This window comes from Eleutherodactylus coqui, chromosome 2 (assembly GCF_035609145.1).
Source record: "Eleutherodactylus coqui strain aEleCoq1 chromosome 2, aEleCoq1.hap1, whole genome shotgun sequence".
Lineage (NCBI taxonomy): Eukaryota > Metazoa > Chordata > Amphibia > Anura > Eleutherodactylidae > Eleutherodactylus > Eleutherodactylus coqui.
Window position 1 is genome coordinate 85,202,429 of NC_089838.1, and position 25,402 is coordinate 85,227,830.

The following is a 25,402-nucleotide window of genomic DNA, read 5'->3' on the forward strand; positions in this document are numbered from 1 at the left end:
ACAACCCCTGTAATCATGACCAGCACTCCTAGGGCCGCCTGCACATGGCTGGGTCAGATCCCGCTGCGAGATGCGATCCATGTCCTGGTATTGACCTTATACTCACCCGTCCAACGTCTTCGCTCTCTGCACTGCGATGTGCTGACTGGCGCACAGCCGCACATGCGCAGCGCAGAGCCGGCGCGGCAGCGGTGATGTTTCTGTGCGGGCCTCTGCGAGGCTTGCACAGAAATAGGACATGCTGCGATTTGTTTACCACATGAGTTTTCACGCAGTTAAATTGCGGCTCTCTGCATAGGATTGCATTATCTAATGCACAGGCAGAAATTATGCGGGAAATCCTGCTGCAGAATTTGCGCCCGTGTGCAGGAGGCCTTAGTCTCACCACTCCTGCCAAACAAAAACGTTTGTACAGGTAGCATATCCAACACTGTCCATACACAATACATTGCATATGGGCGATGATACATATGCAACCCTGCTATGAAACAGAGGGGGAATAAAAAAAAAGACAAAAGTCTCACTGAGCATGACAGTGTGCGTAAATAAGATACGCCATCATGCGCAGTGCACTCACTGCCATACGCGGTCTCTGCCGGCTCACACAGACCGGTAAAATGCTGTGTGACTCATGCAGCGTTTTACTCTTACGGTCGTGTGAATGAACCCTTAGCTTGTCATTAGAAAGGGATGTGATCACTCTGATGCATGTAACGGTATGTATTTCTAACGTTTTTATGCACTTGAAAGAACTTGGCAGATTTGTCATAGTCTGATGAAGGACTGAGAGGTTGGAAAGCTCGCTAGAACATCATGTATTTTTGTTAGCCATTAACCCTTTCCAATCCACGGTCTGACGTCTAAAGACATTCCGATTGAAGGCTGTACAATTCCGATGTTGGAAGACATCTGGCAGGGTATTTTTTTACTGTATATTGCTGGCCGCTCTGTTGTCCGGAGCCTCTTCAGCATGTCCCACACCGCAGTACTGGCTCTAGCCAGCAGATGGCGCCATTGTATAATGGCAGAAAGAGAAAGCCCCCTAGGAAACCCTAAATCCAAAATTGGATTGCAAAGGGTTAAAAGTTATCATATCTACAAGATTACTTGGTTTCTCTTGCTGGGAACAATTCCATTTTGCTCTACTGACTAACAAGGTACTAAAACCATTTTTTGTTTATCACAGTCTCTTCCTACACTATAAACAAGGTTATTCGCTCAGCGTTGTCACGTTCTCAGATATATGGCAAAATAACGCTATGGTTTTGAGCACTAAGAAATGTACTGAACAAAAAGTATAATTCTGTTGCAGAATGAACAAAAAAGCTCTGCATTAATAGAATTAGCATTTGCATAGGGTGGAGATGGAAGATGAAGGTTACAGTGTGGGAGGATGTATTTGTCAAGCCAGGACTGTACTTACATGCTTGATATTCTATTAATATGATGGCTATTGTAGCAATTGCGTCAGACAGATAAACTTCCTGTTTTGAAAAGTTACGGCTGCAAAAAATGTTTCACAAAAACAATTGCTGTACAGAGCTCTTGTGCGCCCCCTGTCTCAAGTATGATGCCTGACTGCTGTCATTTTACTTACCATGCAGTCTGTGGGGCTTTATCTATCTACCTCTTTAGTCATACTCATATGGATTTTATAGATTAAATGTGCAGAAGGTTTTTTCGTTTCTTATAAATGTAAATCACTTAAAGGAGTTCTGCAAATTTTAAAAAATGTACAGGCAGACTACGGGCTAAAATAAAGAATAATCTATATTTATCAGTTCAATGTCCTCCCTGGTGCCAGTGCAGAAGCCCTGGTACCCACCACTCCAGTTCTGAAAAAAATCACATACCGTTCGTTGTTCACATGATCACTTGGCAAGTCACCGACTCCAGCAATTACATGCCATACATGGCAATACCATCAATGAAGCCATGCAAGCAGTTACTGCTACAAAAAAAAATGCCATAAGAAATATGGTGCTTAAAGGAAGCTTAAAGGGGTTTTCCAGTTAAATACTATTGATGTGCTATCATTCAGATAGGTCATCAATAGTTGATTGGCTGAGGTCCGCCACTCGGGACCCCGACCAAGCAGCTGTGCGGGCGCATGCTGTCAGCGCTGCAATAACACAGAAGTCGCTGCGGAAGCCTCTGCTCCGACCTCCGTGTAGTGGCTGGCGCTTGTAACTGCAGGCACGGCTCTCATTGAAATCAATGGGAGCCATGCCTGCAGTTACAAGTGCCGGCCACTACATGCGAGGTCGGCGCAGAGGTTTCTGCTCCGACCTCTGTGTTATTAAGCCGCTGACAGCATGCACCTGCTTAGCTAATCACTTGGGGTCCCAAGCGACGAACCCCAGATGGTCAATTATTGATGACCTATCCTAATAATAGGTCATCAATAGTATTTCCCTGGAAAACCCCTTTAAATGTGAAGGAGTACATTGGACCAATACCTGCACTGTATTTAGTTATCTATGTTATGTGAATACAGTATTATTTTATCTATCAGTCAGAGTAGAAACAGGTCCAATATTCAACATCAAGTTCAGAAGGACCCGTATAATTCACAGTACTGTGTAAAACTTTTCAGCAGGTGTAGAAAAATGCTGCAAAGAAAGAGTGCTTTGAAAAATAGAAGCGTTAATAGTTTATTTTTGTCTATTAACAAAATGCAAAGTGAATGAATAAAAGGGAAATGTAAATCAAATCAGTATTTGGTGTGACCGCCCTTTACCTTCAGAACAGCATCAATTCGTCTAAGTGCACTTGCACAAAGTCAGAGATTTTGTAGGATTATAGTTAGTTGTATGATTAACCAATTATACCAAACAGATGATAATGAGTATGATTTTCATATGTAGGTTGATATCTAGTCATTAACTGAAACAGCAGTCTAGGAAGCTTAAAACTGGGTGAGTAACAGACAAAGTCTGCTACAAAGGTGAGGGGTTGTGGAAGACAGTTTCATATCATAGGCCATACACCATGACAAGACTGAGCATAGCAGGAAGACAAAGTACTTATACTGTATCAGCAAGGTCTCTCCCAGGCAAAGATTTTAAAGCAGACTGGGGTTTCAAGATAGGCTGTACAAGCTCTGAAGAAGCACAAAGAAATGGGCAACATTGAGGACCGTAGATTCAGTGGTCGGCCAAGGACACAGTGCAGCAGACTAAAGGCACATCATGCTTACTTTCCTCTGAAATCGGAAGATGTCCAGCAGTGCCATCAGCTCAGCTTTCAAAAATGGAGTTTTTATAGAAACTCTCTATCTTATACCTTCTATTTGTCCTCAGGAAAATGGCTCATTGGCATTTGTTATATTATACTATATCGGTACGTCACAGTAAGTATGAAAAACTAATATTAACACCTGTGACTTTTTCACGATGTAGACAATGTCCTACTGTCGCTTTTTCCCTATCACATCTTAGATGTGTTATATTTCATGAGTAAAGATGAGCGAGTATACTCGCTAAGGCACATTACTCGAGTGAGTAGTGCCTTAGCCGAGTATCTGCCCGCTTGTCTCTAAAAGATTCAGGGGCTGGCGGGGGGCGGGGGAGAGCGGGGAGGAACAGAGGGGAGATCTGTCTCTCCCTCTCTCCCCCCTGCTCCCTGCCGCAACTCACCTGTCACCAGCGTCGGCCCCCGAATCTTTAGAGACGAGTGGGGAGATACTCGGCTAAGGTACTACTCACTCGAGTAATGTGCCTTAGCAAATATACTCGCTCATCTCTATTCATGAGACCTAAATACTATTGCAATATATTAATGGTGAAAGTTATTTTTGCTTGATGTCCCTCTCCTTTTATTCTCTGGTAGACAAGAACTTTGCCACATTTGACCAAAGGCCCATTTACACTAAAAGATGATTGCTCAAAATTCGCTCAAACTGCAGTTTGAATGACAGTTTTGAGCGCTCACTTTGCATAAACTCTTAAGTAGCTAATTAGCTACTTAACAGTTCATTAGCGTGTAAAGGAAGGCTCCTGCTATATACAGATGACAGCAGGAGCGCTGTTATCTGCAAAGAGCTGCTTTGCTCTCTGAGCTGTCAGCGATATCCCGCTGGGAACGCTGAGCGGGATAGAAGCTGAGAGAATACTATCAGCACTATCCCACTGAGAACTCAGGAAGCGGCGCTGATAAGGCTCATCGCTAACTTCAGGCTGGCGTGAAGTCAGAGATGAACGAAAAGTGCACGATGGGCAGGAATTTAGACACAGCGATTATCGCTCAAAAGATGGCTTTTGAGCAATAATCGTTGTGTCTAAATGGGCCTTAACTGTTTTGGGACCTTGCTCTTTGTTCTTTATCTGATACTATGATGATCTATCATGGAATATTAATTGTTCTGACTTTTGAGGGGTGACGGTGGTCCTCAGAGATTCATCCCTCATTGGCAGGAATAGATTTATAGTTCATTTGGAATCTCAAGACTCTCTTTTTTTTTATCAAGTGACAGGATGGCGCCTGTCTTTATAACCTGTGGAATGCAGTGGAGGATACATAAGGACATGTCTTTACTTCTCTTTAGGTTAGTGTGTTTGACGCCCCTTGTCTAAGTGTCTGATATTATGAACTGAGCATTCTATAGTAATCTCCTATGTTGCTGGCTGAGAAGACCCTAGCTACTTATATAATAAATACAAATATATGTCAAGATAGGATGAGACAGCTTATATCTGGTTTTCTAGGCTATTTATATGGACTCTCATTTTAATATCGATTTTTCTTTTGTTGGGTGTTTTTTATTTAAACATAATAAAGGTTATATTTTAGGGATTACAATATAATTGTGTCAAAACTGTAGGGTATTTAGTTGTTTGCATCAGCTCAGAATGGGCAGATATCAATGAGTCTCAAGTAATGCCATCAACTTTTCAGACAAGTCAGATCAGAAGTGGTCTTCATGAAAGAATTGTGGCTAAAAAAGTCATGCCTTCAACGTGCAAACAAGACCAATGCAGTGCTCTGGACTAATGACTGAAAATGTGAAATATTTGGCTGTAGCAGAAGCAGTTTGTTCGCCGAAGGGCTGGAGAGCCGTACAATAATGAGTGTTTGCAGTTAACTGTGAAGCAGGGTGGAGGTTTCTCGCACGTTTGGGGCTGCAATTCAGCAAATAGAGATGTGGATTTGGTCAGGATTAAGGGTGTCCTCAATGCTGAGGAATACATACTTATCCATCATGCAATATTATCAAGATGTCTGATTGGCTCCACATTTATTCTACAGCAGGACAACAATGCCAAACATCCAGCCAATGTCATTAATAACTATCTTCAGTGTAAAGAAGAACCAGGAGTCCTGTAAATGATGATATGGTGCAGTGTCCTGTAGGGTGACCTCAGACGAAGGCACATGTTGAGGAGCTGGGAGGGTAGAGTGGTCACTTGTCACGGTGGCACTTACCAGGCTCCCTCCCGGAGGGACACACATAGCCTCGGCCAGGGCAGCGCTGGGCCTCTTCCAGACACCCCTAGGATAGAGATGCCCAATAAACTGGAGAACAGGGATAGCAGATGTCACGGGTGACTCCACCATTCCGATACCAACCAGTATGACTCTTGGCGGTAAATAAATGGAGGCGCAGACAGAAGTAACATATCTCAGGTCCCTGGGAACAGATAGGGCCTGGCAAACCTTTACTGCAACAACTTCTGATATACAAGGCACAAATGACAGTGATTTGCAGTGCAAGTATTAGACAGACTTGAGAGTACTCAGTGATCCCAGACTTCAGGACAGCCGGGTGTGAAAGACAAATGGGTGTACCTATACACAGTGATCCACTAGCTCCAGCCACGTAGGTAAAGACAAACAAATAGAACCTCCGCACTAGGCCTTGGAAGTAGCACCTGCTTCTTGCTCACGCTCTCTCTCTTCACTTGGAGCTCACTCCTCTCTCATTTCTGGAACATACACTCTCAGGGAACCTCTCTTCTTCCTCTATTCTTTCCCACATGAGGGTTGAAGGTACCCCCATGTGGCTGGCACTCTGAAGCCTCAGGAACCCAGAAGAAGTGAAAATCAGAAGTCTTTTCCCGCTCTCAAACACTCACATTTATAGCCTCACTCCTACCACGTGAAAGGACATAAATTGATACATTTACAAGCAAACCCCAGGCTTTTGCCAATGCTTAACCCATCACACGCTGCAGCTGTGCAGTACATATATCAGAATGACTAGACAGATTTGCATAGTGCACCAACATAAGACATGACATATATGACATTATGCAGGGGTGCCAGGAAAGCATGTACTGGGCCATTACAATGGTCCCCTCAGAACCCTGATCTCATCATCATCAAGTCTGTCAGGGTTACATGAAAATACTGAAGGATTTGAGCAATTCTACATCCACAACAGATCTGTGGTTACTATTATCGCATGCTAGTGTACCTACTAGAACTAATGCTGTTTTGAAGGTAAAGGACGGTCACACCAAATATTGATTTGATTCACATTTCTCTTTTGCTCATTCACTTTACATTTTGTCAATTGACAAAAATAAACTTTTTACACTTCTATTTTTGAAAGCGTTCTTACTTCACATGATTTTCCCCACCTTTGCACAGTACTGTACTTACAGAATGTTTCTGAATACATTGACAGGGAATATGAGCCAACGCTGAGGAATATACGGCTACAATACCCAGGAGTCAGCGATCACAGAACTATGGCCATGCAGAAACATTTTAATGTTCGAGATTGTCACCAAAGATCCATAACAGCACTTGGGTTCCACACAGCAAGAAGAGAGTTTCTCACAGGCTTTGAAGGTAAGGAACATTTATATTCAGTGTATAGGCACCCTTAACAATACAGGGGTGAATGAATCACATATCATATATGGCAGAGAAATATTATAACTACCTCAGAAAATAAAGTAAATGAAACATGCAGAAGGGGAGAGGCAAGGACAAAAGTAAATGGAGTGTAGAGTTCTGAGCCAATAAGACACAAGGCATTGTGTCACAATAAGTAATATGGATACCATGTCATATATTAATTAAAGCTGATTTCCTAGGGCAACGTAGCATGCCTTTATATTTCTTTGCACAGCTAATAAGAGGCTGTGATGAACCAGATGCGAAAAGGAAGTGAAAAGCACTGGTATGGAGGCGCAACACTCTAAGCTACTGGAAGATGTAGATCAAAGTCCAATGTGTGATGGTGAAAGCACTTCTTTTTTATTATTTTTTCAGAAATTAAAAACCAGCAATGGTACGCGTTTCGGGGAAGAACCCCTTCGTCAGTTCGGCTGGATAGGACAACAGGATGCCTAGGGGTGACACGATCCCAAAGATGTATAGAATGTGTCGGAGGTCCTGTGTGCAGGAGGACAGGGGAGAAAAAAAATGCTTTAAAGCATTGCTGGTTTTTAATTTCTGAAAAAATAATAAAAAAGAAGTGCTTTCACCATCACACATTGGACTTTGATCTACATCTTCCAGTAGCTTAGAGTGTTGCGCCTCCATACCAGTGCTTTTCACTTCCTTTTCGCTACACTTACGCCCACACTGGTGGAGCGTCATCTGGTTGGCAGCACCTCCACCATTCAAAATACTCAATCATTGAAAACTCTTTGTACTCCATAAATATTCCACTACCCTCACTGGGTCTTGCTCCACCCTCCTTTTTCATTTCTTTTACTCACAGTGATGAACCAGATGTCATGGGTACCAGGGTCCAATCAGTATATCCATTTAGTATATCAGTGAGGGATAATACATATCATAGATATCGGAGCTGATACCTTTTGTATAAACTTTATTGGAGGCCTAATGGACTTATATTCATCATGGCTCTTGTAAAAATGGAAACTACGGCACCAATGTAGACAGACCTTATGTGATTGCTGTAGACATGGTGAATAAAGCCCTATATGATTATTTACAGGTCTATATAGTGTATGCCTAAATATTTCTGTGGTCCAGTTATTAGTCCCCAAATGGTTTCTACTTATTGTAAACTTTTATTTGCACAGTACTGATCAACATGCCTCTTCCTTCCCATTTCCAGATGGAATGATAAAGTGGTGGGACCTGGATAGTGGACGCCTATCTCAATCGGCAGCAGAACATTCAGGGATGGTCACCGACCTGTTGTACTGGACAGACACAAAGCTCGTCTTCTCATCGTCCAATGATGGCACTGTGATTGTTTGGACATCCGGAGCAGTTGTGTTAGATAAGATCAGGGTAGGTAATGTTGACCCTTCCTCAATCGTTATTAAGATTCTTGAATGTCCAGTAGGCATAAAAAAGCATATTAATATTCATAAATACAGTTTATGCGATACAAGTAATATACTGCCTTTTTGAAAAAGTTTGCACTGCCATGAGTAAGAGGAGAACACTTTGGTCTCCGTTTCACAGGGTTTCCATGCCTTTCCTGCTTTTTAGAAGTATAGAAATATTTGTCCGCTGTGCTTTTCTATTCTTCCAAAATGACTGAAAGGGATGGAAACCTTGTGAAAAGGAGACCAAAGTGGTCTCCATTTCACACATTGAGGGACTTCCAATTGAGTGATAGTGAAAGATAGAGACTGTTCAATGTAAATCACCCTACATAGTTAATATCATTAAACTGACTTATTTTATTATGCTTGTATCCACCAGCTCAAAAGTCCCATTTTCAGCATTGCAATAAACCTCAGACGACAACTCTTGGTGTGTGGATTCAGAAAGCATCTCTCTGTTTACCCTCTGGATGAGCAGAAGACCTGTGGGCATGTGCTAAACCTGAAGAAGAGCTTTTCCGACTATCAACATACTGACATTGTATCGTGTGTTGTGTCCTTAGACAGCCAAATCTATACAGTAGGGTATGTATGAATTAGATTATCCAGTACACCCATTAAGGACACTTTTCACTTTTTTGTAGGGAATTGATTAGGAAGAGCCTATTAAATAGACATTAAACAAAACAGCTCTCAAGGCAAGATCAATGGCAACATCTCATTCACTCATGTTGTTCATTAAAAAAGTCGTAGTTTCTCTTTAGTACAAAAATATCTCCAGTCTTTGGAATCTTTTTCTTTGCCTCTGATGATTTCTGTAAATGCACATTTTCTCTCTGTATTGTGTGGCAAGTTTTTCCTGAATTGGTATAATAAGTGTCCCCATGAGGGGAGCTCAAACTTTAACTTTATTTAAGTTTTTTGAACTTTTCCATGATCGTCGTTATCCTTTGGGTAGTGTCGATCACGGGCCCAGGGACTGGTCACCACGGTCCCCTGTAACATCTCCTGCTTCTCGGCTACATTCAGTAGCCTGGAGCCAGGAGATCTCAAATGCCCTGCGCCGATCTGGTCTTCTGCGCATGCGCCGCCAATCTTTCCTTTGGCGCATCATGTAGCTTCATAAACATTGAAGCAGGGGAACTACAACTACACCCCCTTCTCTTTGTCCTATATTTTATGTTACACAAGATAGGCTTTTTGGCCACCATAGTGCTTTTTGAACATTTGCAAAGAGCCTTCAGGCATTCAAACATGGACAACTGTTCTTGTATTCAGTTACTCCAGCACTATAATAATAGGACAACTTTAAAGGGGTTGCCTGGACGTGAACTAGTGATAGGCTAATCTTAGTATAGACCATCAATTAATAGATCAGCGAGGGTTTAATTAGGATCCTTGCAATCAGCTGTTCACTAGACCGGTGTTTTCTTGCACTGAGCTGATTTATGCGGGAAGCTTACAGCTCCATTCCCACTGCAGTGGCGAGGTCTGGTATTACAGGTAAAGTTCTCATTGAAATGACTAGGAACTCTAGCTGTAATATCAAGCTAGGCCAGTGTAGTAGAAACGGAGCAGTCTACTTCCGGTAGGAATCAGCTCAGCGCACAAACACCCCAACCCAGAACTGCTGATCAGTGGGTGTCCTGGGCAGCAGACCTCCTCCAATATACAATTGATGGCCTATCCTAATTATAGGCCATAAAAGTTTACAACTGGACAACCCCTTTGAAGCCCTTTTAATCTGGTTTTACTTGGCCTTATGTTATAACCCAGTATGAAGAATAGGGTAAACACTGAGCTATGCAGTAGAGAATATCAGCTGTTGTTTGATAATCGGAATTCCTTAAAGGGGTTGTCCCGCGAAAGCATGTGGGGTTATACACTTCTGTATGGCCATATTAATGCACTTTGTAATATACATCGTGCATTAAATATGAGCCATACAGAAGTTATTCACTTACCTGTTCCGTTGCTGGCGTCCCCGTCTCCATGGTGCCGTCTAATTTCAGCGTCTAATCTCCCGATTAGACGCGCTTGCGCAGTCCGCTCTTCTCCCTTCTGAATGGGGCCGCTCATGCCGGAGAGCTGCTCCTCGTAGCTCCGCCCCGTCACGTGTGCCGATTCCAGCCAATCAGGAGGCTGGAATCGGCAATGGAATGCACAGAGCCCACGGTGCACCATGGGAGAAGACCTGCGGTCCACCGTGGGTGAAGATCCCGGCGGCCATCTTAGCAAGGTAAGTAAGAAGTCGCTGCAGCGCGGGGATTCGGGTAAGTACTATCCGTTTTTGTTTTTTTTACCTCTGCATCGGGTTTGTCTCGCGCCGAACGGGGGGGCTATTGAAAAAAAAAAAAACGTTTCGGCGCGGGACAACCCCTTTAATATTGGATTGGACCTCAACTGTTCATCAAGTACAAGGGTAAGATTACAAGCTAGGATTCTAGGTCACCATAAGTGAAATGAATCAACAATTTGCGCTGTGTGCATAAAATATGGGCACCTTTTAGATATTGTTTTACGGACACAATGCCCAGTGTTGTGCACCACGGTTCTACTGAAGCAACATGGATCATAATATATTGCTCTTACTTTTATTCAGCTATGATAGAAAGTTCTTAATATTTGACACCTATCAAACTCCAGACAAGACTTGTCTCAAGGTTGTGCATAGTAATCCTCGTGCCCATGATGCTGGAATCACCCACCTTCTTCTTGTCCGTGAGCGTGAGAGCACAAGGTAGGAACGCAGGTCATATAGTGTTGCTTTAATACAATTTTAGGACTTCTTCAAACGACCAAATTCGCACACGACTTTGCGTGCGCAAATACATCGGTCGTGTGAAGAAGCCCTAAAATATATGCGCAAAACATAGAGAATAGAAAAAGTAGGACCTGCTCTACCTTTCTGTCAAAGTCCCCCATAGAAACTTATGCCAGATATGCAAATACGCAAAGGGTTGCGTGAAGCAATCAAAAAAAAAAAAAGAACACATCTGGACCTCATTAGGCTAAATAGCTTTTAAATCCATGGAAGGGGTGTGTGTCGCGTCCGTGTGAATTGGCCGCGCGTTCACAAAAAGTACGCGGACACACGTGCAAATCAACCTCAACAAACTTGTTCATCATGTGAAGCCGCCCTTAGACTTAGTAATGAAGGAAATATATATATATATATATATATATATATATATATATATTATAGAAAAATGAAAAGCATGAATTTGCGAGTTTTTGCTTGATATGTGACACTGATATAACACCAATGTGACATTCATTGGTGGCTAGGATGTGTCTGCAATAATGTACATTGCCCAGTCAAATGGCCATAACCGCTATTGTCAGCCACTAGTTGGACACCACTGCTGTGCTCTACCACCCATCGGCTTGTAGGCTGCAGCAGTATGGAAGCATCCTGTGGCTGCAATGACATTTATAGAAGCCCCGTGGTTTTCTCTGTGGTTTTATACGTGAGCTCATTATTCCTGCCTCCTGTGATGTGGAATCATGTGAGACTGCTGCTACATAATTAGACTGCTTGGATGTGGCCAGTTATAGAAAATGGACCTTAGAAGCCGCGTAGTTCCATGATGTGTATTCCAGTAATAGAGAGCCCTCTATGTAGAAAGTGCTGAAATATGTCTGTATGAGGGCGGCTTCACACGAACGCATGCACAAAAATGCTTGCCACAGCACAAGGTATTTGTGCATGAGCAAGGGTGGTTTGCGCGTATGTCTGTGCATAGTACCAAACTTTTTTGCACACCCAGGGCCAGTTCACACGGGCGCGCGAACACACCCGTTAGGTGATTTAAAAGGCTATTTAGCTTAATGATGTCCAGTTGTGTTTTTTTTCACAGAATTGCACTGCATATTGAGTATCTGCACGCATAATGAGTGCATATTTCTGCACCTCCGCTAGGTTTCTATGGGGCCCTCGGTGCGAAATACACAGGAAAATAGAGCAGGACCTAATTTTTTGCATGAGATGTGTTGGCAAAACACGCTGATGAGAACGAAGCCATTGACAGCAATGGGCTCTGTTCTCTTCGCAGAAATTGTGTATATTTTATGCGCGCTAATGCATGCGTAAATACGGTTATCTGAAAAAGTCCTTATCGAAACTTTTTATTGCTTTTTTGCAGGTTTTTGACAGGGTCTTTCGATCAAACCGTTGGTGTTTGGTCCCAGGATGGTCAGCTGATCCAGCGGCTTCAGCAGTTCACGGGTGACATCACCGGCATGTGTTATGTTCCTTCTTTACAAACAGTGTGGATCACCAGCGGTAACAGTCACCCACTAGTCCTGGACCCGCGATCTGGGGATGTGGTAAGTATGTGAACCCCAATTTAATACATCATTGTACATAGAAGAGCTGGACACATTATATACTGTATACACATCTCATTTGGATGTAATACAGCATTACATCTCAGAAGATGCCGACGAGATCGGCTAGTAACAGTCTACTTTTTCTCTTTCTTGTCTTAGATTTCCAACTTTGTGGATACTTTTGAAAGCCATGATGACAGTCCGCGCATAAAACAGTTAATCTGCCTTCCTGAGACAAGCCACGTGATTGGTGAGCTGGGCAGAAAAAGTAGCCGATTACATAGGAAGGGATGATAAGATCCCTCCATAATCCGGCACAAATATTTTCCGTCACTCGGAAAAGTCCACACTAACATCTGCATGTTGAACATGGATTTTGGTGCAAATTTTAAAATAGCTTCAATCTGTTGGCAATTTCGCATCAAAATCCATATTGTTGGGCAGATTTTGACCGCAGAATATTCTATAGCATCTTGGGGAAGATTCCAGTGTGTGTGAAAGCACCCTTAATGCCATGAGACATAAGCCTATATGATGGGGACATGGTCCTTAGCGCAACAGGATGTAAACTTACGCCCTTTGTTTTACGTATCAGCACAATCACTACTTGCAGCTGGGGAACCAATCACAGCTGTTCAGCCCTAGCAATCACTGTGATTGGTCAGCGACCCAAAATGCTCCATATGGGGCATTTCTAAAAACTGCAGAACCTGGGTAATAAATCTTAAATTTTGTTTCTCTTCTAACTCCTATTATGTTATAGAAAAAAGGGTTGTAAATTGAAAATCTGCAAAGAAAAAATGAACTGTTCTAATTTTTGATGCATTTTTCTTTAATTACTGTGAAACATCTAAAGGGTTAATAAACTTCCTAAATGCCACTGTGAACATTTTGATGGGTGCAGTTTTTAAAATGCGATGATTCTTGTTTTTCTTTTATATATATATATATATATATATATATATATATATATATATATATACATATACAGGCTCTTCAAATCCTTGTCAGAACTGAAATTGCTTGAATTCTGAGGCAAAATCGCCATGTGGATTTTTCAGTGCATTTTAGTGGATTTGTGCAAATTTTGCTATGATATTGCACAACCATGGCATTTTGTTTTTTCTGCTGTGATGTAGTGATAATTAGAGCAAAAAGTGTGTAAACCTGAATGTATCTGTACATGCAGGTAATAAAGCCTTACACCCTTCATCTCTATGGGTGTTCATACACAGCAGAATTGCTGTTGTACCACTGTGGAGCTGGCGGTGAGCAGGCTGTTGCTGCGTAGGGCAGTGCACTCTGTATGACAGCGTATCTCACGCATGCTATTATGTGCAGCCTGGCTTGTTTCTTTAGTTTTTTTTATTTCCCCCTCTGTCACTTAGCAAGGTTGCGTATAAACACTGCACATATGAAATGTAATTGCGTTTGTGCGGTGTTTATTACACGACCATAAAGAACAATAGGGCTCTATCGCACATAATACGCGGTACAATAGATCATGCTGCCTTCTTTTTTATACTCATATTATAGGCAATAAAAAACGCTAGTGGGCTAATCAAAATCGATGTACTTTCATTGACTCCATTCATCATGCGCATGTACGTCACGCACGTAATACGCGATAAAACTTTGCTGTTGTGAACCTGCCCTTAGAGGGCCTTGAGGAGCACATATTAGTTCTTTTTGAACATCTCCATTTAGATCTGTAGATGTTGACAGTGGAATATTCTGCAGCATCCTGTGGAATAGTCTGTCTAGTGTGAAGTAGGAGGAACTAAATAGGTGTTGATGTGTTTTATACAAATTCTAACACATTATTTTCATGTTTAGGTTCAACAAGGAACCAGGTGATTGTGTGGAGGTACCACCAGGCAGGTTGTGTGACTAGATTGCATGCTAAGCACCCCCTGGAGTGTCTCTCATACAGTAAGTGTGGACGTTCTCTAATTCATCTAAACCAGGTTTAAGAATCCCATCAGATGAGTGAATCAACAATAGTGATGGCTTGTATGTCCCGGTACTTCTTCAACAACTTTATTCCACGTTCACGTGTGTGTTTTTTGCATCGGAATTTGTAAGCCAGAACCGGAAGTGTGTCCAAAACTCAGAAGAGGTGCAAATCTTTTCATTCCACTGTTTCTCTGTAGGCGACATTTCTGGTTTTGGCTGAGAAATACTGATGCAAAATACTGAGCAGACTGCTGCCGTAAAGTCTTTGGTGGAAAACAAAATGGACTACTAATATTGGGGTACATTTACTAATACTATCTAAAAGTTAAACTGCAATCTAAAGGCCCATTTACATGCAAAGATAATCTTTTCAACAGCTAAAAGATTGAAGGTTTTAGCAATTCTTTTGCATAAATTGTTAATGGACACTAATGTCCATTAACACTTTATCATCTTCATTTGCATGTAAAAGGGCCTTAGGGAGCTGTTTGCACAGCCCAGCATGTGATTAAACACACGCTGGGCTCTGCACACAGCTGCATTGTTCTTATCGGGGCTGCCAGCAGAATACAATGTAATCTCCTGTCTCACGCGGAGCACACAGCATGTGGTCTGTTGAGAGATACTTTATCTTTCTGCAGCTTAATGATGGATTTTAAGGTCACCTTAAAATCATTGTTCAGACGAAAAGTGCACGTTACAATTGAATTTTGAGACATAATCATTGCATGTAAATGGGCCTTAACTCATACTGTATCTGATAAATCTGTCAAATCTTTGTGAAAGGGGGTGTGGCCTAACTGACTGAATTGTGCCAAAAAGTTAGTTCAATTAGGAAATACACCCTTTCACAATGGTGTGTTTTTGGTTGAGGCAGACAAAGCGTCCAAAAACATATAAAATGTGGTGCAAAGCATGTGAGGCAGTTTTCTGGCACAATTTGCACCAGGAAACTTGTAGTTTGAATAGTAAATCTGTTCTGGTATTTGGTTTTTTAGTGGTATTTTTAGGTTTAGTAGCATTTTATTCAACACTCAGCCTGCTCTACGGATGTTTACCGGAATTTCAATAGGCTTTTTGATGGGACTTGAAAAACATCCGAAAAATGTGCGCTGCAATTTTGTAACAAAATGCTTGCAAAAAAATGCTATGAAAAATGCTGAAAATTCAGTGAAAGGGGAAAAAGCACAAAAAATGCATATAAAATAAGCTTTAAAGGGTATTCCTATCTCAGGCAATCATAGTTGAGACAGGAATATGCACATGTCTGCCATGACCACTTGTGGCCAGGACTATGGAAACTGTTTCTGTAACCTCCATAGAAGTGAACTGCGGTTACAGAAACATGTAACACAGTGAGATCTACAGTATGTTGTTTCCATAATTCCTGAGATACAGGAACATCATTTTGGTGACGCGGCCCAAGAAGTTTGCCCTTACCCCCATAGATTGTTTGCAAAATTGGAACACCGTCTGCCAAACCGTTTTCAAAGGTGTTTCCGCACCTTTGAGACTCCCTGTATAATGTTTTTGAAATTTTATTTTCTAGCCGGAAAGGAATTCCCGTTACTTTTCATTGGTGACAGCAGCGGTGTTGTGGAAAAATGGAAAAGAAACGAACTGTCTCCCTTTACTTACAGGTACAACCATATTCATGTTCCTGTTAGCTCCGGGGTAGTTTGCTAATTTTTCGATAGTTATGGGCTGCAGAATTTTCTCATTCATGCCTCTCCAAAAATGTGTTGGTTCAGTGTTGGATTAAAGGACAGTGAGTCAAGCAGGGATTCTTTTCTGAAGATCACCCCAACTCTTTAGTATATGCCCTTCCTTAATTTCATCATATACTTGTATAAAGACATAACAATGCACAAGGCCTATCATCACTATGAAGTATCAGGTTATTTTTGAACTAACCCAAGCTTGATAGACACCAGTAGATCCCACATATAATGTAAGTATTCACATTGAGTACATTCATATATCATTCACATGCTTTATGTAGCTGTAATCTTACTTTATAAGTGTGCTTCCTATAGTAGAGAGTCATACAACATGGAAGACACTAGACCGGAGAGAAGAGGAGTGCGATGTCTTCTACAGAAGCAAATGACAGAGCAAAGCAAGAGGCCTCAATCCAGGATTCAAAGACCAGGAACAGCAGGGATATTGAGAAAGGGCATCATATTAAATAATCAGAGACCACGGACCACCAAGAAAAAGTTCCACGGATATACAAAGTAAGACTTAATCTTTGCTTATTATACATATGTGTGATCCGGCTCAATAGCCCCCCAATAAACCTTTTAGTAATCGGGATGCATTAAAAATAAAGAAGTTAAAAAAATGCTACATACTTTCCTTTCCAAGAAAGTTGGTTAGGCACTTCTTATTTTTGGCTCCGGGCATGCCCTGTGTCCATCCTGACATGTCCCACCAGTCTTGAAATGTGGGGTCCGGCAAGTTATCACAAGATCTTACTTTCTGACTAAAACTGCAGTATTTGCTGCTGTAATAAAGCAGTAATCAATTGATAGGCAACTTATCAGCACCAACCTCCCTCACTCAGAGTGCCAGAGAAAGCTGCTGAAGCCGACAGACCAGACCTTTCGGTACTCTGAGCTGTGCATGAGCAATACAGCGCAATACTTCCTCCCATCATGCACTGCTCACAAGATAATGAAGGCTATGGACAGGGGATGAAGTAGCACATGTAGATAAGATATCAGAGGAAGTGGAGATATTTTTCAGGTGGAGGGTCATGTGACATGTAAAATGAAGAAAGTAGCTAGACCGAGCACAGTGATCCTATTACAGAATGTCTTACTGTGATGATGTACATTAGATTTTAAAATGTTAGTCTGAAACCCCTGTAATCCCTTACATGCCACAATCAATAGCAACTGTAGAATATAAGCAGATGACAGGGGCAGGTGGCACTCCGCAGTGCGATCGTTAGGTACCAATGTATTCCCATGGTAGCTGGAAGTTTGACAAAGACCTCAATGTCTGCCATGTAACTTAGCCTATTAGACTATGTGGAAGGTGGGGCCAAATGGGCTGCTGTCATAGACGTAATAGAATGCACTACATAAGTAATGCAGTGTACTATCCTAGCAATCAAACAATCACATCTACACATCCCCTTTTGGGAAAAAATAGCATGAGAAAAGTTTAATAAAGTTTAATTTAAATAAAACAATCCAGTTAAAAAAAATACATATTTTTCCCCATAGAAACTGACTTTAAATGGATGAAATACCCCCCCAAAAAATTAAATACTAACACATAATAGGTATTACCACATTATATAACCCATATAATGACAATATTGTTATTTATCTGCAAATAAGGAAGATGGAAACATGCATTGCATATATTACCCAGAGGAGCATGCATCTTATATGCATATATTACCCAGAGAAGCATGCATGGCCTTATAAGTCTCCTCATTCACTCCTAGATATCTCCACACCCCTTCTGGGTGCTCTCCTTGGGGAGAGATCATGCCCCCCTCGACCCACTCACCTATTAGGTGTCTACGCACACCGTCCGGGTGCTCTCCTTAAGGAGAAACGGCACACTTCTGACACATTATTTATCTCGCATGGTGAACACCATAAAAATAATTTTTAAACGTATTGCTAGAATTGCTTTCTTTCTTTTGTTTGCCTCCTAAAAATGTAATAAAAAGCAATCCGAAGGTCATGCTCAAACTGGTACTAATAAAAACTACAACTCTTCTTGCAAAAACAAGACCTCATGTAGCTCCATTGCCAAAAAATAGAAATGTTATGGGTCTTTGAACGCGATGATGCAGATTCAATTATTTTTCTTTAAAATGTCTGTCTATTGGGCTACGGCAGTAAAAGAAATGTAAAAAATCTCTATAAATTGGGTATCGCAGTAATGGTGCTGATCCAGATAAGAAAATTATCATGTTATTTTTACCGAATAGTAAACAATATAAAAACAAACCCCAAAACAAATGACAAATATAAAAGTTATACAACACATTATATGCGCCCCAGAGTGCAGCCATTTAAAATATGCAACTCGTCCAAAACAAAAACAAGCCCTCATATCGTTATGTCAACCAGTTATGACTCTCGCAAAGCGACAATGAAAATCGCTAGGTCCTTAAGGCACAAAATAAGCTGGTCAATGGTGGCTTAACCCTTTGAGGACCAAGGGACATATTTGTCCCATAGTTTTAAATTTCCTACAAAGTCGATTTTGAATCATTTACGTCCTGAAAGGGTTACGGATGAATAGCACGCATTTGGTATGTAATATGACTATTCATACCTCAGTATAGGATTTACTTCTACTTGTATACTAATCAAAGTAGATGCTAAAGTCAAAGTAGGTCAGTTCTCTGCTGTAACTTGTCTATATATTTCTCAGGTCATTATTCACTGATGAAATGGATTTATTGGTCATGGCTGCAGAGAGCGGTGACATTTACCTGTGGGAGTTTGATGATTCTATCTCAGGACCAATACAAGATGAAAGTTTGTCTCTGGATGATGAAAAGCATCTTATAAATGTAATTTGTACCATTTTTAAGTATAAATTCACGTTAAAGCCTAGGTAAAAATAAATTCAATCTTGCACCCCCTTCCAAATCTTACTTCATTAAGTTCCCATCGTATGATGATCTGGGTGTTTTCCTGGCCCTGTATCTACAGACCAAAAGAGACTACACCTGGTGCCCAATTTAGACCATATTTGACATAAATTAATACTGCCTCAGTTAGATACTGAGACCTCAGGACCCAGGATAAGTAAGATTTAGAAGGATTAGTAGGGTTGGAAAATAAGTGACTTTAAGATCAATCTAATATAAGCCATGTGGAGAATTTATTAAAATCTTTACTCCAGTTTGGTTGCACAAAAAAGTCACAAATTATGATGTACACCATATTTGTGCAGAAATTTGCAGCAATTTGGCCATTTTGCACCATTTGCCAGGTTTAGCAGAAAAAACAGGTCTACAGTGGACAAACATATTTACTAAAATTTACTTTATTGCATGAATTTCAGTTTCTAGTACAGACTGCCGCAGATGTGTCAACTTGCCCTATATTTGAATGGCAATGACTCAGATTATTGTACAATATTTGAAAATGATTTAAAAATGATATAAAATAGCATAAATGTTAATATATCAAGAATCCCTAAAATCTATTTTCTATCTCTTGTTACTATAGTAAAATGCTTTCTACATCATACAAGTAATTTGAAGTGAAATGGAGGCACTAGGTATATATTAACTAGAGATGAGCGAGCATGCTCAGTAAGGGCATTTACTCGAGAGAGTAATGCTATTTTCGAGTAACTGCATGCACGTCGGAAAAAATTCGGGGGGGGGGCAGGAGCGGGGTGGAAGCGGGTGGGGGGAGAGTGAGCGAGATCTCTCTCTCTCTCCCCCCCACTTCCATCTGCAACCACTCACTCACCCCCGCGGTCCCCCCAAACTTTCTCTGATGAGCATGCAGTTACTCGAACGTAGCATTGCTCTCTTGAGTAAATGCCCTTACCGAGCATGCTCGCTCATCTCTAATATTAACTGTGATAAATGATATATGTGATATATGACAATATAATATACACAATGACAATAGATGAATAGAAGAAATAAATCTATATAAAGAATGAATCTGGATAACAAAATAACAACATGAGATATACAGTAACAATAAATATAATAAAACAATATAACAATCAATATAAATAATCACACTAGATCAAAATAATATGCCAGAAGTTATTTTCTCATTCTGAAAATATTGCATTTTGCATTAAAACTTTGTTTTTCCGTTTGTGCAGAAATATGACATTGTGTTGCCTCAGATTCCAATGACTGAGAACCCTTTAAACACAGAAAAAGGTGGCAGGTTAATAAACAAGCATCTAGCAGGTGAGGACGACACGGTACAGAAAATCCACCGCTTACAACACAGAAGCCAACTACAAATTGTCAGCTCTTTAGGGGCCTTTCACCTCAACAGCATTGCAGAATATGCCGTCCCTCAATTCCGCACTAAAATCCAAGCGGCTAACTGCGGATTTTGATGCAAAATTGCCAGCAGGATTCTGCCATGTTTAATTATGCACCGAAATCCCCGTGGTACGTTGCAGAATATTCCATTTTGTGTTAGAGATCCCTTAGGCCCCTTTCACACAAGCATCATTTTGAATAGGTGTGTCAAAAAATTGTGCCTATTGGAACCAATGGTTTCCAACAGACAAGCGATTTTTGTCAAAGATAGCCCAATAGGCGTGTGTTTTAATGCCGAAATTTCTTTCACGTCAAAAGATAGGACTTGCCTTATCTTTTGATGGCACAATGCAGGAGACTCAATGAGTGGAACAGGTTACCACAGGAGGTGGTGAGTTCTCCTTCAATGGAAGTGTTCAAGCAAAGGCTGGCCAAATATCTGTCTGGGATACTTAGTGATTCCTGCACTGAGCAGGGGTTTGGCCCCGATGACCCTGGAGGTCCCTTCCAACTCTACCATTCTATGATTCTATGACTCCATGGACTCCTATGGGAGTCTATGGGAGCTGTCTGGCAAAGGGAGCCATCTGGCGTGCTAAACAATGACAGGAGCCTCTAGTTGAGGCATTTAAAAGTAATTTAAAGCCATTCTGCTGACCGAGGGATTTGGGGGCTGTGGCGCTATTTCACTGCAGCCAGGCATGTGAATGGACGATAAAATCATGCAGAATAGCCGCGACTTAGTTGCAGCTAATCTTCATTCGTGCGATTTTCTGCTCCAATAGTCGCAATATTTTTTAGCGCGGCTCTAGGAGAGTTAAAATGACAGATTGACCAGATATTTTGCTCCACATTTTCCTTCTTACATACAATATGTTTATTATTTTATATGTACATATAATGATGTGTTCTCCAAGCTGTTAATATTAATATTGCTTCTTGTTGTTTGGATCAGGTTTCACCTGCAAAAAGGTATTAACTGGTCATTTTAAAGCAGTGACAGCCCTGGCCGTGGTTGGAAAAGAGAACGGCTTCTCCGCTGTATATCTGGTGGGTTTACAATATGCTTTACTCTCCGAAGAACCTTGTAATGCAAAATGCAGTAAGAGATGTTAGGCTGCTTTCTCACCTGCGTTAGGGGCAGTTCAGGGTTTCAAGCTCTCTGCTCCATTTTTTCAAGGAGAGAAACTGAAAAAAAAGAACATTTTTTTCCCCATTGATTTCAATGGTGCTTCAAAAAGCAAAACAAAAAGCAAACAGAAACACTTAAGGCCCTTTAAACGGGACGAATGTCGGGCAAACGACAACCGACACTCGTCCCCACACATACTAGCTCTCGTGCTGCTGCACAGAAGCTAGCATCGTGGCTCTCTCACAGAGCGGCCAGCAGGGGGTGGGGAGGCTGCAGGAGATTTCACTCCAGGCTTATTCTACATAAACAATGGACGATGAGCTGATTGCTGATCGTTCAGTGTAAATAGCAGCCATTCAATACTGAATGGCCACTATGTTAAGTCAATGGAGAGGGGTGGGGAGAATCAGGAGTGAAATCTCCTGTAGTCGCCCCACTGTGAGCCAGCTATGCTAGCTCCCGTGCAGCAGCACGAGAGCGATTATGTGTGCCAACATTCGGCAGTCTAAATGGCAGAGTTGATTAAATACACATCTCCATTCTCACAGCAGTGGCCTGACTTGGTATTGCATGTCAAGTTCCTATTCATTTCAATGGAAACTAAGCCTGCAATACCAATTCTGGCCACTGCTCTGTGAATGGAGCTGTCTTCTTCCTGCAGAAACCAGATCAGTTCATGTGCTCACCAGCCAAAAGAAGAGCTGATTGGTAGGGGGCCCTGACAAAAGGTCCCACCTGGTCTAACATTAATGACCTATCCTAAGGCTAGGCCATCAATAGTTTACAACTGGAAATCCATGCATGTTTGACGCACAACTTCAAGCTACACTACATCTAGTAGTTTAGATATACCCACAGTGGTTGCACTTTCAAACAGGATCACCACACTTACTGAGTTGCTCTGCCTGATCATAGAGAGAACAGTGCAGCCATATAACACGGTCCTCTTTCTCCCCTCCCCGCACTAATCCATATGATCAAGGAAGACACAGGAAGTTACAGCCAAGATAGTGCTGGAGTCTGGAGGAATTGCTAACCACTGGACACCAGACATACAGCATTAACCCTTTCACTTCTACAGACAACCAGGGATCATAAGATTAAAGGGGTGGTCTGAGTTGTAGCATTTTTGTAAATGCTCCCCATGGCAGTGCTTGGCCATTCATTGAATTCAATGAATAGCCAGGTCCTGCCTGTGATTGGCTGAGTGCTGTGACCAATCACAGGCAGCACTCAGCTGTCACTCAATAAATGGCTGAGAGCTGCCTGTGATTGGCTGAGAGCTCAGCCAATCAGATACAGCCCTTTCAGCAGACGGGGATTTTAAATCTCCCTGCTGAAAGACCTTCAGAGCAGTGCAGGGAGAAGACAGGTTAGATTCGCCTGAGCTCCAGCAGCTGAGGAGAGGTGAGTATAATTTATTTTATTTTTAACACATTCTAGGGGTGATTTTCAGGGAAGAGCTTATATTTAAAGCTCTGCCCCGAAAATCCCTGCAGAGCTTGCCTGCAGCCCATTGCTTTCAATGGGACTGCAGAAGTGCCAGTCCCATTGAAAGCAATGGGAGAACATCGCGATCCTCTGCCACAGCTGTCACAGCTGTGACAGCTGTGGCAGGGGATTCTTTACTCTCCATGGGGAGTCCCCTAGTCACTGAACACTGTGACAGTGCTGTCACAGTGTTCGGTGACAAGGGGACTCCCTGTTGGGGAATATTGACGTGCACCACGGAGCTATGGTGGATGCCTGTCCTATGTTTTGCAGGTACGTGCATTTGCATGCCCGGCAAAACACGGACTTGTGAACACACCATAGGGAACCAATGGTTCTAATAGGCGCGTGTTTTTCTGCGCACAATTGTATGCACATAAACACGCTTCTGTGAATCCACCCTAAGACAAAATCGCATAGCATGCTGTGCAATTTCATCCTGCAAAATGCTAGTCAACTAGCCAGAAACTGAAAAGAACCCATCATAGCCAATGGGTTCAGTTCGGCACTGTTCAGCTTCATCATATCACTGTTCTGTTCAGCCATTGGGTTCTATTTTTTCTACTCCCATACTGTGTGATAATTTGAATGAGTCCTTGGAGGGAGCAGCACCCGGATCCATAACTACTCCCTTCACTGGCGACAAAAGCTTAGAGGGAACACTACCATTACTGAGCTGAAAGCTATGGCAGGCCATGTCTGGCAGCTATAAAGAGCAGGTATGCGGAGGGAGCGCAATCTTTGGGCCCATGAGCCTTTAGCTGAACCCCTGTGTACTCAGATATTTGAGAGAAATACTTGAGATTGACCCATTCTCAATCTGGCTTCATCTTGAAGCATTTTATTATAAGAAGTAAATATGACCGGGCAGGACGCTGGATGCAATAGGCAATTCCGAATTGAGAAGCCGGACCACTAAAAGACTATTGTATTTTACATATGCGCAGTAAATGTCATACAATAAATGTCATTGTGAGCAGATAGGGTATTTTCCTTTTTCCAGTAGCTGAGTGGTGGATGGGATCGAAGACTATGTGTATGGGATCTACATGCATGCACGCTCATTGAGACATTCTCCAGACCGGAGCTGGATCACTGGAGCGAACAAAGAGAAAGCGCTTGCGATGGCGCCATAATGGACATATGTTATTGTCCAAAGAGGTGGGCTTATAGTACAAATAATAGTATCATTATAATTTGATGTGGGTCTATAGTGCCTGGCCTAGGCCCTGTTCATATCAGTGTTAGAGGTTTAGTTCAGAACCTTTTATTTTAGAATTCTGTTAGAAAACAAGAGAAAATAGAGCAGTATGTATTGCAATTTCATCCTGCAAAATGCCAGTTAGCTGGCCAGGAGCCAAACTGATTGGTGATTTATACCAACATACTGAATAAAGACCACTACAAAAAGATCAATATTACCAATATTAACACTATATGAGAGCCAAATAATACTCCCAGTGTATAGCACAATATTATCTCCCCCCCCCCCCCACACACACACACAAACAGTGACCATATAGCTGTATATACTAGACCTACACAGGTATTTTGCAGACCGTATAAATGATTAAAGCACTGTTATATCCAGTGATCACAGGTGACGTCCCCTCTCACTGCAGTTATTCACTTTCCCCTTTTTCGTCATCTGGCCCAGACCGTCATGATGACTGTCCTAGTCACAATTTCTCTCTGCAGAATTAGACACAGACATTTTTGACTCCTTAATTTTCAAGGGTTCTAGCTTTATCTTCCAAATTTCTAGAGATTTAATCTCCCCATCCATTGTGCCTCAGATAGTAGTAATACAGCTTGAAGTTACCCCCACAGTAATACTATCCCTCTTTTTGTGTTTCCTGTAGACTCGACATAGTAAGTGCCACTTTTCGTGTTCCACACACAGTAAAAGTTCCCCCACTCAATAATAATGCTCTTCTTATGCCCCCACTCAGTAATAATGCCTCATATAGGCTTCCACACAGTAATAATCCCTCTCACACGCCCTCACCCAGTAATATTGACCCATATAGGCCACCACTCAGTAATAAGGCCCCCACCCAGTAATAATGGCACATATAGGCCCCTATCCAGTAATAATGCTACATATAGGCCCCCACGCATTAATTATGCCACATATAGGCCCCCATCCAGTAATAATGCTACATATAGGTCCCACTCAGTAATTATGCTACATATAGGCCACCACTCGGTAATAATGTCCCTCATAGCCAC

The 25,402-nt window shown here is 41.8% G+C and overlaps 1 protein-coding gene across 2 annotated transcripts in view; it reads left to right on the plus strand.

Annotated features, from left to right (window-relative positions):
* LOC136611506 (uncharacterized) overlaps window positions 1-25,402 on the plus strand; it is a 74,433-nt gene that overhangs the window by 45,650 nt on the left and 3,381 nt on the right. For both annotated transcript variants that reach the window (XM_066591169.1, XM_066591168.1), the window contains exons 2-14: window positions 6,629-6,795; window positions 8,039-8,217; window positions 8,638-8,843; window positions 10,861-10,998; window positions 12,404-12,587; window positions 12,750-12,840; window positions 14,427-14,522; window positions 16,096-16,186; window positions 16,583-16,783; window positions 18,951-19,092; window positions 20,376-20,466; window positions 21,503-21,597; window positions 24,177-24,331. In XM_066591169.1, the coding sequence (XP_066447266.1) occupies window positions 6,693-6,795; window positions 8,039-8,217; window positions 8,638-8,843; window positions 10,861-10,998; window positions 12,404-12,587; window positions 12,750-12,840; window positions 14,427-14,522; window positions 16,096-16,186; window positions 16,583-16,783; window positions 18,951-19,092; window positions 20,376-20,466; window positions 21,503-21,597; window positions 24,177-24,331 (1,772 nt within the window). In that variant the 5' untranslated portion in view covers window positions 6,629-6,692. The remainder of the gene's footprint in view (window positions 1-6,628; window positions 6,796-8,038; window positions 8,218-8,637; window positions 8,844-10,860; window positions 10,999-12,403; window positions 12,588-12,749; window positions 12,841-14,426; window positions 14,523-16,095; window positions 16,187-16,582; window positions 16,784-18,950; window positions 19,093-20,375; window positions 20,467-21,502; window positions 21,598-24,176; window positions 24,332-25,402) is intronic.